This window comes from Drosophila innubila, chromosome X (genome assembly GCF_004354385.1).
Source record: "Drosophila innubila isolate TH190305 chromosome X, UK_Dinn_1.0, whole genome shotgun sequence".
In the NCBI taxonomy this organism is placed as follows: domain Eukaryota; kingdom Metazoa; phylum Arthropoda; class Insecta; order Diptera; family Drosophilidae; genus Drosophila; species Drosophila innubila.
In genome coordinates this window covers 33,328,269-33,344,787 of record NC_047626.1, presented here as the reverse complement: position 1 = coordinate 33,344,787, position 16,519 = coordinate 33,328,269, and the positions used below count along the sequence as shown (strand labels likewise).

Below are 16,519 nucleotides of genomic sequence, written 5' to 3'. Positions count from 1 at the left end.
TCTTCAACATTTATGTGGTTCTATTATCTCCCCTTCTCAGTATGAGTTTATGAGATGTAGATCGACAACCACTAACCTTCTTGAGTTTACTTCTCTTGTGATTAAAGCGTTCAACAAAAAGATACAAACTGACGTTATTTATACGGATTTTAGTAAAGCTTTCGATTCTGTAAATCACTCACTACTAATTCATAAGCTTGATCTTCTCGGCTTTCCGAATAATCTTCTTCTTTGGATATCCAATTATTTAAGTAACAAAACTCAAAGAGTTAGTTTCAAGACTTCATTTTCAAAATCCATTAAAGCTACGTCTGGAGTACCGCAAGGTAGTCATCTTGGCCCATTTTTATTTACGTTATTTATAAACGATCTTCCAACTGTTCTATCTCACTCACGTGCACTCATGTATGCGGATGACGTCAAGCTTTGTTTAACCTATAGTGAACCTTTCTCTGATGGGTTTTTGCAAGCGGACTTAAACGCACTGTTTCTTTGGTGTCAAGCTAATTTTCTAAATTTAAGTAGATCAATATGTAAAGAAATGACTTTCTACAGATCCTTCCGGCATAATTGTCAGTATTTACTTAATGGCATTATCTTGGAATGCTTAAATGATTCCGAAATTGATTCTAAACGCTCAGTAAATGATTTGGGTATAATTCTAGATCATAAACTGAAGTTCGATTAACATATTGCTGTTGCAGTCAATAAAGCAATAGCAGTTCTTGGGTTTATTAAGCGATGGTCCAAGGAATTTGATGATCCTTACATTACTAGGCTTTTATATAGATATCTTGTTCGCCCGATTCTTGAGTATGGGTCATGCATTTGGTCCCCTCAATACGAATCACATCGTGCCAGGATAGAATCGGTTCAAAAACAATTCTTAATATTTGCTCTTTGCGGCTTGAGCTGGAAATCAGAAATTCAGATGCCTTTATACTCTAGAAGACTTCGCTTAATCAATCATCCCTCTCTTACTAATCGTAGAATTATGCTTGGAGTCCATAAATTACTACAGGGTTAAGTACACTCAGTTAGTTTGATGGAAGAAATTACTTTCAACATACCTTTAGATTAACTCGTAACTTTAATCCTCTGTATCTTCAGCATTGCACCACTAACTGGGCCTTGCATGAACCTTTTCGTATTCTGTGTGTTGGTTATAACAATCTATACCGTACGATTAGTTTCGAGTGTTCTTCGTTTACTATGATAGCCTCTATATAAGTATTTCTAACTAATCTTACTAACTAACTAATCTCTAATTTTATCTTGGTCTGATTGGGTTTTTCTGGGTTTTCCCCAATCCTTGCAACAAATGTTGGACCAAGCTTTTTCTTTTTCATTTTAGATACTCCCAGAATATTTATATTTACATTTACATTACACAGTAATATTTTAATGTATAGTTAAGTGTCGGCTGCTTATAGTTTGACAATAAATAAATAAATAAAACCCAGTTAAATGCATATTGTATCAGTTTGGTTGAGATATCTCATTAAACCAAAAAGTTTTTCGTACTAAAACGTGATTTTCGACCAGTAGAGAAATGTATTTATTCACTTAACAGTTAATATCTTCCAAACACCTCAACCAAAAATTATAATTTTAACGCGAAATTGTTCGTATTACAGCATATTAAAATTTAACAGAAATCGTTAGAGCCGTTTTGTCAGAAATCACCAAAATGTAAGCTTAAAAACATTATATCACCTGTAAAATGTTACCTGAGTACTTTAGAAAAAAAAGTTTTAAGGTACGCATAAAAGCCCTCAATCACACCTTTCCAATGATATATAGAACATATCGGTTGCTTATGGTTTGGTAACTGAAACTAGCGGTTTTATCAAAAGTCGTAGAACAAACATTTCTAGATTTTCGAAAAGGAATAGATCCCTATCATTACATCTAAGCTTTTTTAGCGCATTGATACAAACAGACAAACAAACAAACAGACTTTTCATTTCATTTTGATAAGTCCACTAAAAATTTCAAATTTATTTATCTTTTGAACCAGTTGTCGGAATCGGGTCATCGAGGTATCAATCGACGCGTATTTTTACCAAAAAGCCCCAACGGCTCCATAAGCTGCGATCATATAAATTTTTCCCCTCCCACCTCTCATAACCAAGATGAATTAGAAAAAATTTCAGTATGCCATTTTGTAAGTTAGGATTAAACCTTTCGATCGGTATTTAACTCAATCTGATCGGACAGTCGTAGCAAATTTTCCAACTTAGCTGTATATATTGTTAGTCGCCTTTCGCACCCTTCGTGCTGCTTTCGTCACTAACGCAGTGATATTTACTTTGCATAAGTATCGCTTCTTTGCATCAATAAATAGCAATACCCATCACTAATTGTTGAAAATAAATTTTGGCGGCGAGAGGATCGGTGGGTGCGCTGCAGCCTAAATTGCAGCTACAGCGGCCACAGCAACAGGCATATTGTTATGGCCAACATCAACAGCAACAAGGCAGCTAGCAACAAAAACAACAGCAAAAGGAACAGAAACAAATGCAGATGTAGAAGCAACCAAACAACTCAAATATTATGAAAAACTTTTTTGTTTTTTGTTTTCTGAGATATCTTAACCTTACTCACAGAATATTCATTTAAGTTGGTTTCATACATCCTGACCAAATTTAGTTCAAATCGGCTTACTATATCATACAGCTGCCATAGGAACAATCATATTTTATGAACAAAACAGTACAAAAACGCGATGAAAATGTATAGAAAAAACCTGTACCCTATTCCCATATGGTAGCACGATCAGCTAACTTCAAGAGATTGTTTCAATCAACATTTTATCGGTTAGAGACAACAAATTACTCTTAGAGTATCATATTAAAGTTAATTTAATGTTAATATGTTGTCTAAAAATGAAGTTTTAGTAAATGTCTATTGCGTGTTGCCATATGGTAACTCTGAGAATATTCGGGTTAACAATAAAGAGAACAAGAACACATAAATTTAATATGCGTTGCAGAAAGACACAACTAGTTTGATTCATTTAAACTAGTTTAAGTCCGCATTGTCAGAAAACAAAAAAAATCTGTATTTCAACACGAGGTATTTCTGCAACGCAAAACAAAGCAAAACTGTCTGGCAACACTAGTTATTTGTGCGACGCAAAAGCTTTTTGCTTAACTCTCAAGCTCTGCCTGCGTTGTTGTTGCTGTTGTCTTTCAAATCAAACTAAAATATACATTGCGGACGGCAGTCCACGCTAGTGACGAAAGCAGCACGAAAGGTGCGAAGGGCGACTAGCAATACATACAGTTAATTTGGAAATTTACGACTGTCCAAACAGATCGAGCTTTATACCGATCGAAAGGTTTAATTCTACAAAAAAGCTTACTTAAACTTTTGCTAACTAACCTGGTTCATGAGAGAGGGGGTGTAAGTGAGAGGGGAAAAATTGAAATGATTGCAGCTAATGGGGCCGTGTAAGCCTTCTGGTAAAATTTTTTATTTTTTAAAAATTCTTATCGCGTTGATTGATACCTCTATCACTCAAATCCGACAACTAGTTCAAATGATAATTAAATTAAAAATTTTTAGTGGCCTTCCAAAATGAAAAGTCAGTTTGTTTGTTTATTTGTCTGTTTGCATCAAAGCGCTAAAAACACCTTAGATTTAACGATGTGGATTCATTTTTTAAATTCTAGAAATGTTTGTTCTACGCTTTTTTGAAAATACCGCAAGCTTAGCGGGAAAACGTTAAGCCATGCTAAAATTGAAACACCAACAGTTTCCAAGCCATAGAAGCTATATATCGTTCGAAAGGTATTTTGAAGCGCCTTTAGGGGCTTCTTTAACCTTTTTTCGAAAGTACTCAGCTAAAATTTTACAGGTGAAATAAGGTTTTAAGATTATATTTTCTGTAATTTATGATAAAACGGCTCTAACGATTTTAACTTATTCAAAATGTTGAAATACGTAAAATTTCGCGTTTTTAGGCACATTATATATAACTTTTGGAAGAGGGTTTTGGAAGATATCACCTGTTAACTGAATGTATTAATTTTTCGGTCTGTCGAAAATCATGTTTTAATAAGAAAAACTTTTTTGTTTTTTGAGATATCTCAACCAATCTGACAGATAATGCAGTCTTATTCATTCTGGCCAAATTAAGTTTAAAATGGTTCACTTTATCATATAGCTACTATAGGAACGGTCGGTCGATAATCACATAGTAGTACGAAAAAATTTTTTGGTTTTGAAGATATCTGAACCAATCTGACAGATATTGCATTTAAGTTGGTCTGAAGCATCCTGACAAAATTTGGTTAAAATCGGTTCACTATATCATGTAACTGCCATAGGAACGAAAAACATTTTTGTTTGTCGAGATATCTCAATTACTGATATCGATAATGCAGTTGTAAACATCCTGAAATTTTGTTTAAATAGGTTCACATTATCTTAAAGCTGGCTTTGGAATGATCGGTGGAAAACCAAGATATAGTACGAAAACCTTTTTTATTTTTTGATGTATCTCAATCTGACAGAATATGCATTAATGTTGGTCCTATGTATTCCGACCAAACTTTAAGCAAATCGGTTGATTATATCATATAGCTGTCATTGGAGCAATCAGTCTAAAATTTAATGCCTTCAGCTTCAACGTGCCGAAAGGCTTCCAAATGCTTGAGAGCATGGTATCCTGCCTTAATGTTATTATGAATTGATTTTTAGATTTGGAGTAAGCATTTTGAACACAGAAAAAACCTCAACACGAGGTAAAAGTCTAGTGACGCAAGCATATTTCAACCCCAAAATTTCTGATATCCAAATTTGTGACGAACCAAATAAACTTAAATATAAAAATTTTAAATTAAAATACAAATAAATACAAAATAAACACGAAAATTGGCATTCTGCACTGTGTGCAAAAAAGGGTAAGCTACCACAAGCATAAAAGATTTATTAAAGCGCAGTGCCGAATGAAAATTTTCGTGCTTATTTTGTATTCATTTATATTTTGATTTAAAATATTTATTTTAACATTTATTTTGTTCGTCGCAAAATTGGATATCAGAAATTTTGGGGCTTAAATTTTCTATCGTCACTAGACTTTTACCTCGTGTTGAGGTTTTTTTTGTGTGATATCAGAAATTTTTTCAATTGCTTTTGCTTTTGACATTGTAACTTTATAATTAATGCAGACATATAATAAATTTATTTGAATTTCTTTTATTTTAAAAAGAAAAATTGTTTCTTTAAAAATAAAGAGAAAAATAACACATATATTTAATATGCCTTGCACAAAGGCACAACTAATTTAATTCATTTAAACTACTTTAAGTCCGAATTAAAAATAAAAATAAACTTAACTGTCTGGCAACACTGGCTATTTCTGCAATGCAAAACAAAGATTTCGGGGAACACTGGTTATTTTTGCCGAGCAAAAGCGGTCTGCTACATAGGTTTGCTGATATGACATTTTATTGCAACCGTCATCTTTTAACTCTTAGTAATATCGAGCCCTATTTGCATAAATAACGTAAGCGCCATTTTTCCAAAATTTGTTTTTTGATGCAAATGTGTTCATAATTACCAACAGCATCTGCACACAAAACATTAAATTTTTATTGTATATATTTACAAAGATATTTACCTGTCAATTATAACGATAGCGACAAGCGGCAGACGAAACACGACACACGATTACTCAAAATTACTCTCTCCTGTAAAATTTGCTTTTTGGCGCTTACGTTACTTATGCAAATAGGGCTCGATATGTATATATAAACTTAATTAGTCATATCTTGTCGAAACGAATTATTACAGATATGTGTAATATACCAAAACTATAACATATAATATTTAAATTTGATAAAGATGTCATGTGTAAATTTTTCAAAAATCGCAAAAATGTAAGCTAAAAAATCTTATTTCACCTGTAAAATGTTACCTGAGTACTTTAGAAAAAAAGTTTAAAGGTACGCCTAAAATCCTTCAAACTCACTTTTCTAATGATATATAGGACACATCTGTAGCTTTTATGGTTTTCAAAAAGTCGTAGAGGAAATATTTCTAGATTTTTTGAAGCGGAATAAATCCCCCATCCCCATCCCCGCTAGTTTAGCGGGTAATCGAGGTATCAATCGACGCTTATTTTTGATAAGAATTAAGAAAAAAAAAAATTACCAAAAGGCCCCATCCGCGCCATTAGCTGCAATCAATAAAATTATTTCCCTCCCACTTACACCCCCTTATCTCATGAACCAGGTGATTTAGCAAAAGTTTTAGTACGCCATTTTGTACGTTAGGACTAAACCTTTCGATCGCTATATAACTCTATCTGATCGGACAGTCTTAGCAAATTGTCAATATTAGCTGTATATATTGCTAGTCGCCTTTGGCACTTTTCAAACTGCTTTCGTCACTATCGCGAACTGCCGTCTGCAGTGATAATCTTTTTCCAAGGGGAATTCAATATTTTTACAATGAAATTAGAACAGGCTAAATATTTTCACTTTCGGTAAATCTTGCCGATGCATAGATGCAAAATCAAAGTATTTAAATAAAATCAGTGTATTAACGGAAAATCAATGGGAACGTACAGTGTTGGCAAATAAAATGAAGATAATCCAGATTGCATCCCACATCATTCCAGAGCCAATTTCGGCCACCATCGAAGACAACGCAGTTCTGCTCTCCATTGTAATTATTTGGCTGATCCTTCCCCCAGGCTGGCTTCACAACAAGTTCGCCTAGAAAGAATACATGTGGATTTTTTTAATATATTACCTGCGTGTTTTTATACTCTGTATTAAAAAAAAAAATTTGGTCAAACGAAACAGTCATTGAACACTTTTAAAAAACCTTTCCATTGAAAATGGAAAAATAAAGACTTATATTGCAACTATTTTCCTGAGTCAGACAATACACAGCACTTCATGCTTATAAATATATATAGATGTTCATACCATTCACCCACTTCCAAGTGCGGGATGTTATTCCGGGTTCTTTTTGTGCGCCAATCCAAACTAACTGGGGCTTTAGTTCTGATTTTCGGCGTTCCAATTCAGACAATATATATTGACTTGTCGCGCCTCGAAAATCATGCACCAAGTCACCGCCTGCAACAGAAAGGTGTTCATGTCATTAATTACACAGCCACACAACTATGTCTCACTATGCTTACTATATGGATATTGGGTCGATGAATCCGAATCCGAAGTCCATTTTGGCCCAGCACGTCAGGTTTTCGAAATAACCAAAAATCCAATATGGCAAGCACTTTTTTGAAAAATGCATTGAACTCGCTTGAAGCTCGTTACCTGGGGATTTTTGGGGTCGCTGATCACGAATATGAAGTCAATTTGTAAAAATTCACAATGGTGGATCGAATGTGGCGGACACTTTTATGAAAAATGATCGGACTCGTGTAAAACTCGTTACCCGGGGGCTTTTGGTGTCGCTGATCACGAAATAGAAGTCAAATTTTAAAAATTCAAAATGGCGGGTCCATTAAATACGTTCTTTTTAAAAACTCGCCATCTTAAATTTTTAAAATTTAACTTCACATTCGTGATCGGCAGCCCCAAAAACCTCCAAAAAAGTGTCCGCCATATTGCATCCGCCATTTTGAATTTTTAAAAATTGACTTCATATTCGTGATCAGCGACCCCAAAAATCCCCGGGTAACGAGCTTCAAGCGAGTCCGATGAATTTTTCAACAAAATGTCCACCATATTTGATTTTTGGGGTTATTTCGAAAGCTTGACGTGCTGGAGCAAAATGGACTTCGGATTCAGCGACCCAAAATCCAAATAGTAAGCATAGTGAGACCTCCAGGTCAGAGCATTACTTTTATTTTGTGTGGCTGTGTTATTATTGATTGTCGGTTATGTGTTTTCATTGTTGCTATTTACCTGTTTGCTTACAAATGGTTTGAGCTTTTTCGAAGCTTTCTCCTTTCGTGATATGAAAGTCGTAACATGTTTTGGAAAATGTCGTCACCACGGTATCAACACCAATTTTTGGGCTCAGGCAGCGATCAACGGAAAATTCATCATTAGTGAATGTTTCCACTTCGCAGAGGCTTAGGCTGCCTTCAACCCCAACCAACTGAATGGCCACGTACTGACCAACCAGCGGCCTTGCACACGTGAAGGTCTTCACAACGCCTTCGTCTAGTGTACCTGGGTACCAAGCACACAGCGGATTACGTTGAAGATCTGCACTACTGTTGCCCACACGGATCTCTAGATCCTGCAGTGGCTGATGTCCACAACAGCCGCGTGTCGTAATGCGGACCACATGAACCGCCTGTGGTGTCAAAAGGTCCACCCGCCACCAAGGTGACGGCTCCTTTTGTGTTTCCGAGCACTCCTGACCATCCGGATTCTGGAAGAATATTTTCCTATTGTATTCTCGAAAAATTTTCTGGATAACATTTTGTTTGTTACCTTATTACCAGCTTTTCCATCATTTGCGTAACTAGCAGGGCCACTGCGAGTGTAGGAGCTTTGATTAACTGGCTTGCGGTATGCTACATTGACGCCACAGAATGGTAGTTCCCGTTCCCAGCCGGTGCGTGCATCACACTTTATTGTTGCCGAGCCAAATAGCTCATAGCCAGGATCACATGTGTAATGAGCCTCCGATATTCCAGTTTCACCGTTCACTGTGCGTACCTTTGCATTAAGAGGAACCGCTGGAGGACCACAAACTTAAATGAAATGAAAATAACACCATTTATTTATTTTAATTTTAAATATTAAATGTTCTTCCGTTTAACTTAATGTCATATTTATTTTCCAAAATTATACAGAAGTGCCACAAAAATCGAAACCAACCGAAAACCAACCAAAAATCAGCTTTAGGAGCTTTAGGGGACACAGACCCCAGTTCAAGATGATTTTTAAATCTCCATAATTTTGGCCGGAGATTTGATCAAGTTTACTAATATAAAGCTTGTTATGCATAAAAAGTGTTACTGTTTTGGAAAGATCATTCAATTTCATAACTTTCTTTATTAACACATTTCAATATAACATAGGTTTTAATTCATGATTTCTAATTTTACAAAATGTCTATAAAATCTCGAGACCCACAAAAGCGTCTCGAGCAAGCGAGATGGAACCTAGCTTTCGAATTAATTTAAAATTATTCGGAGCCTTGAATATGGTATTTTGATTGCTTTTTTTATATTAAATGAACATAAAAAAATATTAGTTTAAGTTGACAAAATTACAGCTCTTAGCAGTGAAGAGTTAAATGTGAATTAAAATAAGATAATGCAGCACTTCTCTTTTTCACTAATTGACAACTTTTGCAGTGTTTGTGGTATGTGTTAATGTCTTTAGTAAGAAGAAGAGCTGGGTTGTTTACAAAAAGTGAGAAAGAGATGGCAAGTCTTCTGTCGACACGGTAGTTATATCGAAACCTGTCTAAAATAAAAATAGCTATAATTTTTTTGTGTTTGTACATAATCGACATAAAAAACGCATACGTGCTGTCAGTCGATAGTGGATCCGATGTGCTTCGAAGAAAACAGCGATCGATCCTTTTCTTGGCCAACTGTTCCCTCCGCAAGAAATCAATGACCAGCCATCTTGCAAGAGGCATCTTTTGAATTTTCTTACTTCACTTAAGCACTTTACAAATGTAAGCAAACCAATTTGCCATTCACAAGCAATCGAATAAGAGACTAAGCAGCGGATATGATCGCAGGGTTGTCACACAACTTACATTTTTTGGCGGGCAAAATAATTGAATTTTTTTGTATTTAATTTGCAAGCGATTAGTCACAAAAATATTGTTATTTTCCCACTTATCAAATATAATACTAATACTTTGAAATCGACTTTAAAAACACAGACAAATGAAAAAAATAACATTTTAGTAATTATTTTTAGTCCGGTAGTAACTCTTTATTGCCTCTCTCGTTTTGCGTATTTACTCGGACTTAATATTTCGAAAAATGAAATTTCTCAAAATTCTGCATATCTCAACTTTGTTAAGAATGCACTTTGGACGGTTTTTTGATTTAGGCGACAAAAACTCTAAGTATAAAGCCAGGGACTTAAACGTTTTTAGGCATTTATGTTAGTTAGACTAAAGTGGAATTTATAATTTGGACCGCCCTCTCCCCATTTGGCTCTGAAAAAAATTCGATGTATTGGCAAAAACTCTAATAGTAAATTTAAGCACTTAAAATTTTGTATAAATATTACCTTTATTAAACAAAAATTTTTGGAAAAATAAATGTGTTAATTGGGCCCCACCTTAACCTCCCGCCCCTTGCACAAGCAAAATTGCATTTTTAAATGCGATTTATTCGAAAATTTGCAAATTAGGATCAAAAGAGGTTAATGACATTTTAGGCTATGACGCTTAACAAATTTGGCATTGAAACATTTGGATGGAAATTATCTCTTAGTAAACAAACTATTTTTTTTCTAACTATCCCAACCAAACTCACAGAAAATGTCTTTTTTACTAAATGTTACACCCTGTTTAAATTTGGTCTAAATCGGATGACTATATAAAATAGCTGCCATATGAACGTCGGTTTCAGACTAACCTTTGATATGAAAAACGTTTTAATTTTTCAATTTCTTAACCAAACTCACAGATTCGCTTTTGCACTCCAAATATCGAACTTTTCTGCCAAGTACAATTATTCGTTTCTTTTACAAAAAAAATGGTATATTCGGGCATGTTTCGCATTCCGAAAACGATTGGAATTGCCGCAAATCGAGTTGATTGCTGTTCCGAAATCCGCGATTCGACAAGAATCGTCGTTTTCAAAACGTGTGCTTTTGAGCGAGCGGAATCAAAAGTAAATGCTACATAAAGCATTAAAATAATTCGCTAAAACAATAAACTGAAAATTCAAATAACCTTGAACATTTTTTGAATCGTTTAACAACACTACTTCAACTGTTTTAAGTTGAAATATATTTTAAAAGAATATTTTCATAAACATCTATAAAATATTGCATACAAAACAAAACCGATCAGCAATGACTAAACCGAGCTGTTCTGAATTCCACTTTACTTTTTGTTATCGATACTAGCTCTTGCAATCAATTGATAAATAAAATTCGAACAACAAATTGAAGTCTAATTTAGATTCTATGTGCTATATTTAACATGAAATATTTAAAATTTATTTTGAAAAATAGTTTTCAATACTTCTAATCAGATTTAAGAGGAAAATTGAAGATTGAAAGTTGTTATTTTTGAATTCATGACAACTCTGGTTCATGTCGATATCAACAAACACATGCATAAGAAAAAAAAAATGCAAGCAACCAATATACATAACTGCCGGCATTTTGCAGAATTAAATTAGCAATTTATATTATTTTTAGCAATTTCTACTTTTTCATTGGCTAAAACAACTGATACGGTCGATGACTAACTGCTATCGAAACGTTTTCGAAACCGAGATCGAAGAGTAAAAACCAAGTCCATTTCGGTCGGAATTGGGAACAGAAAATAGTAGAACGTTCGTTTTCATTTCGTTTTTACTTTTTGAAAATGTTTGGAGTTCGGAATAGGCCTGAATATGCATTTAAGTTAGTCTTATACAACATTTCCGAAGTTTGTTCAAATGGGTATACTGTCAGCTGTCATACGACCGATCGGGCGAAAATCAAGTCTTACTAGTATGAAAAACTTTTGTTCGCTATATTAAAAATGGGAGTATCGAGTATGCTCGACTGTAGCACCATGAGCGAGGCGAGTCGGGGCTGGTGAGCGAAGCGAGCAGGGAGCGGAGTTCCCATGTTTTGATTGAACTGTAAACAAAAACACTTTTGTCAAGTTTTTTAGAAGTTTCAATAAAAAAGTTCACTGTGCTTTAATTTTAAAATTTAATTGGAAAGAGACCGTCAACTTAATTTTAATATTAATATTTTAATAGTAATTCATCATAATTCCCCTCTATTTGTGTTTTTAATTTTTTGTTTGCTTTAAAGGTAAGCTCCACCTAACAGACAATTACCATTATATGAAATAGGTATAACTTCTCCGTAAAAAGTGGAAGCTCGATATTCATTTTAGACCCATGGTTTCTCGGACAATTCTTAGAATTCATCGTAGATTACGATTTTCATATACATATTTTGTGAGTTTAGTTGAGATATATTAGATGTAATAATGGGGATTTATTCCTTTTCGAAAATCTAGAAATGTTTGTTCCACGACTTTTGAAAAAAAGCCGCTAGTTTAGCGGAAAAACGCTAAAAGAATAGCAGCTACAGATATGTACTATATATCTTTAGAAAGGTAAGTTTGAGGGCTGTTAGGCGTACCTTTGAACTTTTATATAAAGTGTTCAGGAAAAATTTTACAGGTGAAAAAATGTTTTTTGTCTCACATTTTAGAGATTTTAGAAATATTGACATTCAAGATCTTTATCAAACTACAAAATGTTAAAGTAAAAAAAAATTCGCGTTTTTTGACATATCATATATATCTGTAAAAATTCGTTATCTCGAGATATTACCATTTAAGTGTATATATACATATTACGTAGAGCTGAAATATGAAATCAGCAATAACATGACACAGCAGCAAGCCTATGTAGCAGACAGCTTTTGAGCGGCAAAAATAACCTGTGTTCCCAGAAAATTTTGTTTTGCATTTCAGAAATAGCCAGGGTTGCCAGACAGTTTGGTTTTGATTTTTTTTAAAGTTCACGGTTAATCTAGGTTAAACTATTTAAATTATTTGTGACTTTCCGCAACGCTTATTAAATTTATGTGTTCTTTTTCTCTTTTTTTGTGGGTTCGCCAATTATACAAGGCAACAAATTTGAACTTTTTGGCTATTAAACGAACAAAACCAACTTTTATTGATAGATTTGGGGCCGCAAACTACGAAACACTTTTTTTTCTATGGTAGAGTATTTTTTAAATTTATTTAAAAAGCTGGCTTTTTTTCATACTTTTTTTAGAGGTGCGCCCTTTTTTGTCATCAATACTTGTGAATGCCAAAACCGACTTTCAAAAGCTTTACTTTTGCTAAAAGCTAATGAATATATCTATAATTCATTTATACACAGCCTTAGATTTAAACCAGTTGTTTTAGAGCCATCAATTTTCCGTCTGTCCGTCCGTATGAACAAAAGGATCTCAGAGACTATAAGAGATAGAGATACCAAACTTTCTTTCACTGACTTCTATATATCCCACGCAGATCAAGTTTGTTTCAAATTGAAGCCACGCCCCCCTCCGTTCGCTCGTCTGCTTGAACAAAGGGATTTCAGAGACTATAGGAGATAGCTTTACCATATTTGACACACAGATTTCTATATACCTCACGCAGATCAAGTTTGTTACAAATTTAAGCCACGCCCCCCTTTGCCCCCGCAAATCGCAAAAACCCACGGTTTTTAAGATAATACATTTTTGGTGATAAATAACGTTATATATTAGAATTATATACTATACCACTGAATCGCATCAAGATCGGACAAAATCGGACAAGTAGGCCGTTCTGGCGAATACAAGTTTTCAGAGCAAAACAAGTATTTTCTTTAAAGTACTTTAATACATATATATTGAAGTAAATAACGGGTATCCTATGGTCGGGATCTCGAGTATAGCCTTTCCGACTAGTTTTACTTTAAAACTCAAGGAAAATTCGAAAAAAAAATTAATTACATAAAATACACAATTTGTGAGATTGTTTGAAATATCTCAGAAAATAAGAAGGTTTTTCATACTGGAGATGGATGATATTGTGGATCCATTTTGAACCAAATTTGGTATATAACACATTACCAAGTACACAACATGCGAGATTGGATGATATATATTAAGAAACAGTTGAAGTTTTCATACCAAAGGCTGATTCAGAACCGATCTCTCCTGTGGCAGCTGTATGATATTGTAGACCGATTTGAACCAAATATGGTCAAAATGTTTAAAATAACAACAAATTGATATTGTGTGAGATTGGTTAAGATACCTCCGATCCCTTCTATGGCTGCTATATGATATAGTAATCCGATTTAAACCAAATATGGTCACAATGTGAAAGACAACAACAAATTGATATTCTGTGAGATTGATTAAGGTATCGCAAAAAACACAAAAAATTTTCATGCTAAAGGTCATGTCAAGGGCGTAAGCAGGATGAAAATTATGGGGAGCCAAAACAATTTTTTCGGCATGTATGAGGCGTGCCAGACCCCCAAAGTAATTATATTCTTCATCAGCGCCAACAGCCGAGTCGATATACTTATGTCCTTCTGTTTGTATGAACTAAAAGATCTTAAAGATGGTAAGAGTTAGGCGTACATTTGGAATGTAGACTCCCTATAATTTCAGGCAGATAGCAGGCAGGGCGTAGCTCGCAAAAAAATGAGACTAATAATAAAATTTGGTGGTGATATGTGAATACTGGCAAGTGTCTGCCTATGTCTAATACATCTTAAACAAATTTTATTCAAATCGGCTCACTTTATCAAATATATGCCTTAAGTAGCTGCCCCCATATCTGCGTACGCCCTTGGGTCATGCTGCTCCATAAGGAAGTCATAAAAATAGAAAAGAAAACATCTCTACAGATAAAATACTATTATTTTGCCGTTTTAAATCATATCTTAAACAACGCGTAATTAATAAAATAAGAACGAAAATTTAACTAATTTTTTTCGAGTTTTTCTGAAGTTTTAAAGTAAAAAAAGATAAAACAAAAAAGATAGCCATGAAAGAAATCATAATTTTCTTAATTTAAAAAATGATAGCTCTAAGACTACGGGATTAAATCTAAGGCTGCATATGAATGAATTATGGATATATTCATTAGCTTTTAGAAAAAGTAACTCTGCCATATAAAAAAAATTGTTTTTCGTCATTTGTGGCCCAAATCTATCCAAAAAAGAGTGAGTTTTATTCGTTTAACTTTTGGGCTGCTGCCTAGTGTAATCAATATATGAAGAAAAGCATCACCAAGAATTTACGATGGTAAACGTAGGTTGGAATCCCAGTAAGGCAAAAACCAAAAATTGCAATTTGCGCACTTTCGAGGGTTTCGGATGGATGTTCTTAAATGCTGTAACAGCAAAAAAAAAATTTTGTTGGTGTTTGCTTTATATTTTCTTGAATATTGGAATTCGATAGAATTAGAGTTGGGCCCCGTGGCTAAAAATAATAGTTATCAGGGCACAAAACTCACCAAAGTTATTGCATTTTTGACATATCAAACTTTGGTCATACTGCAAATTTTAACCGTTTGAACGAAAATAAAAGCGATATATTTATCATTGCTTATGTGTACAAATAAATAAATATATAGTGGAAACCAATTGAAAGTGATAAAGCATGTTTAATTATTGTTGAATGAACTCACTAATCACTTGAAGATATATTGTGGGCCTTGCAGTACAAACAGTACGTACGGCATGTATAGCACATAAATTGTACCCAGAACTTGCAACTTTTAAATAAAACCAGATGGAGCGAAAATATTTATCAGGAGCAGAAAAGAGAAAATTGAAGCGAGACAAAGAACTTCGTAATCAATCAGGGCGAAGAACTCTCGACGCGTTTTGAAGTAAGCCTAAAGCTGCTTTTGAATCCCAAAAACACACTGCACAATGATTCCACGAAACAGGAAGAGTCAAATAACATAGAGGAAACGTCGGACGAGGATACCGCCCAAGAAACTTGTATCTCAGACTCGCTTTCATTGTCCGTTACTGATGAAAAGCTTTATATTGTTTTTCTTGCTGTCTTTCCAACGAAGATTCGAAATCATCGACATCGCGACTTTGTCATGAACATGGAATGACGGGTCCGTGGAGAAAACTATATATATATATATCATTTAGGAATTTAGTACTATGAAGGTCCAAAGACCATTATTTTGAGGTATTGTAAAAAAGGCCTCAATTATTTATTTGTCTCAAGATGACTAGCCGCTCCCCTGATATTAAGAGGTCATGGCTCACAGAGTCAAAGGCTTTACCGAAGTCAGTGTATATGAAATCAGTTTGCTTTTTCACTAAAAATGCAAGTTGATCGTGGACCTACCCTATGTAAAGCCTTGTTATGCAGGGAAATATACGATATACAGAGCTGCTCCATAGACGAAACAAAGATTTATTCAAAAAAGGTTGAGCTTCTTATTACCTTAAAAATTACTTTTTACGTAGTGACGAATGTAATTTATTTTTTTTAATTTATATATTTTGTTTTACATTTATTTATTAAACTAAATATTGTTCTTCACAAAATTGGATATCAGAAATTTTGGGGCATGGAATGACTTTCGTCTCTAGACTTTTACCTCGTCAAGAGGTTTTTTTTATTAAGATTTCAGAAATTTTTGAATTTCATATGCTTTTGACATTGAAACTTTCAAAGAAGGTTATCACTGCGGACGGCAGTTCGCGTTAGTGACGAAAGCATCACGAAGGGTGCGAAAGGCGACTAACAATATATACAGCTAAGTTGGAAAATTTGCTACGACTGTCCGATCAGATCAAGTTATATATTGATCGAAAGGTTTAGTCGTAACTTACAAAATGGCATAC

The 16,519-nt window shown here is 34.2% G+C and overlaps 1 protein-coding gene across 1 annotated transcript in view; it reads right to left on the bottom strand.

The window, feature by feature from the left end:
• The window catches only part of LOC117787410 (sushi, von Willebrand factor type A, EGF and pentraxin domain-containing protein 1), a 51,933-nt gene that overhangs the window by 32,218 nt on the left and 3,196 nt on the right, over positions 1–16,519 (bottom strand). The window contains exons 2-5 of the mRNA XM_034625931.1: positions 8,430–8,692; positions 7,893–8,367; positions 6,945–7,097; positions 6,579–6,728 (exon numbers count right to left, since the gene is read on the bottom strand). Of these exons, the coding sequence (XP_034481822.1) occupies positions 6,579–6,728; positions 6,945–7,097; positions 7,893–8,367; positions 8,430–8,692 (1,041 nt within the window). The remainder of the gene's footprint in view (positions 1–6,578; positions 6,729–6,944; positions 7,098–7,892; positions 8,368–8,429; positions 8,693–16,519) is intronic.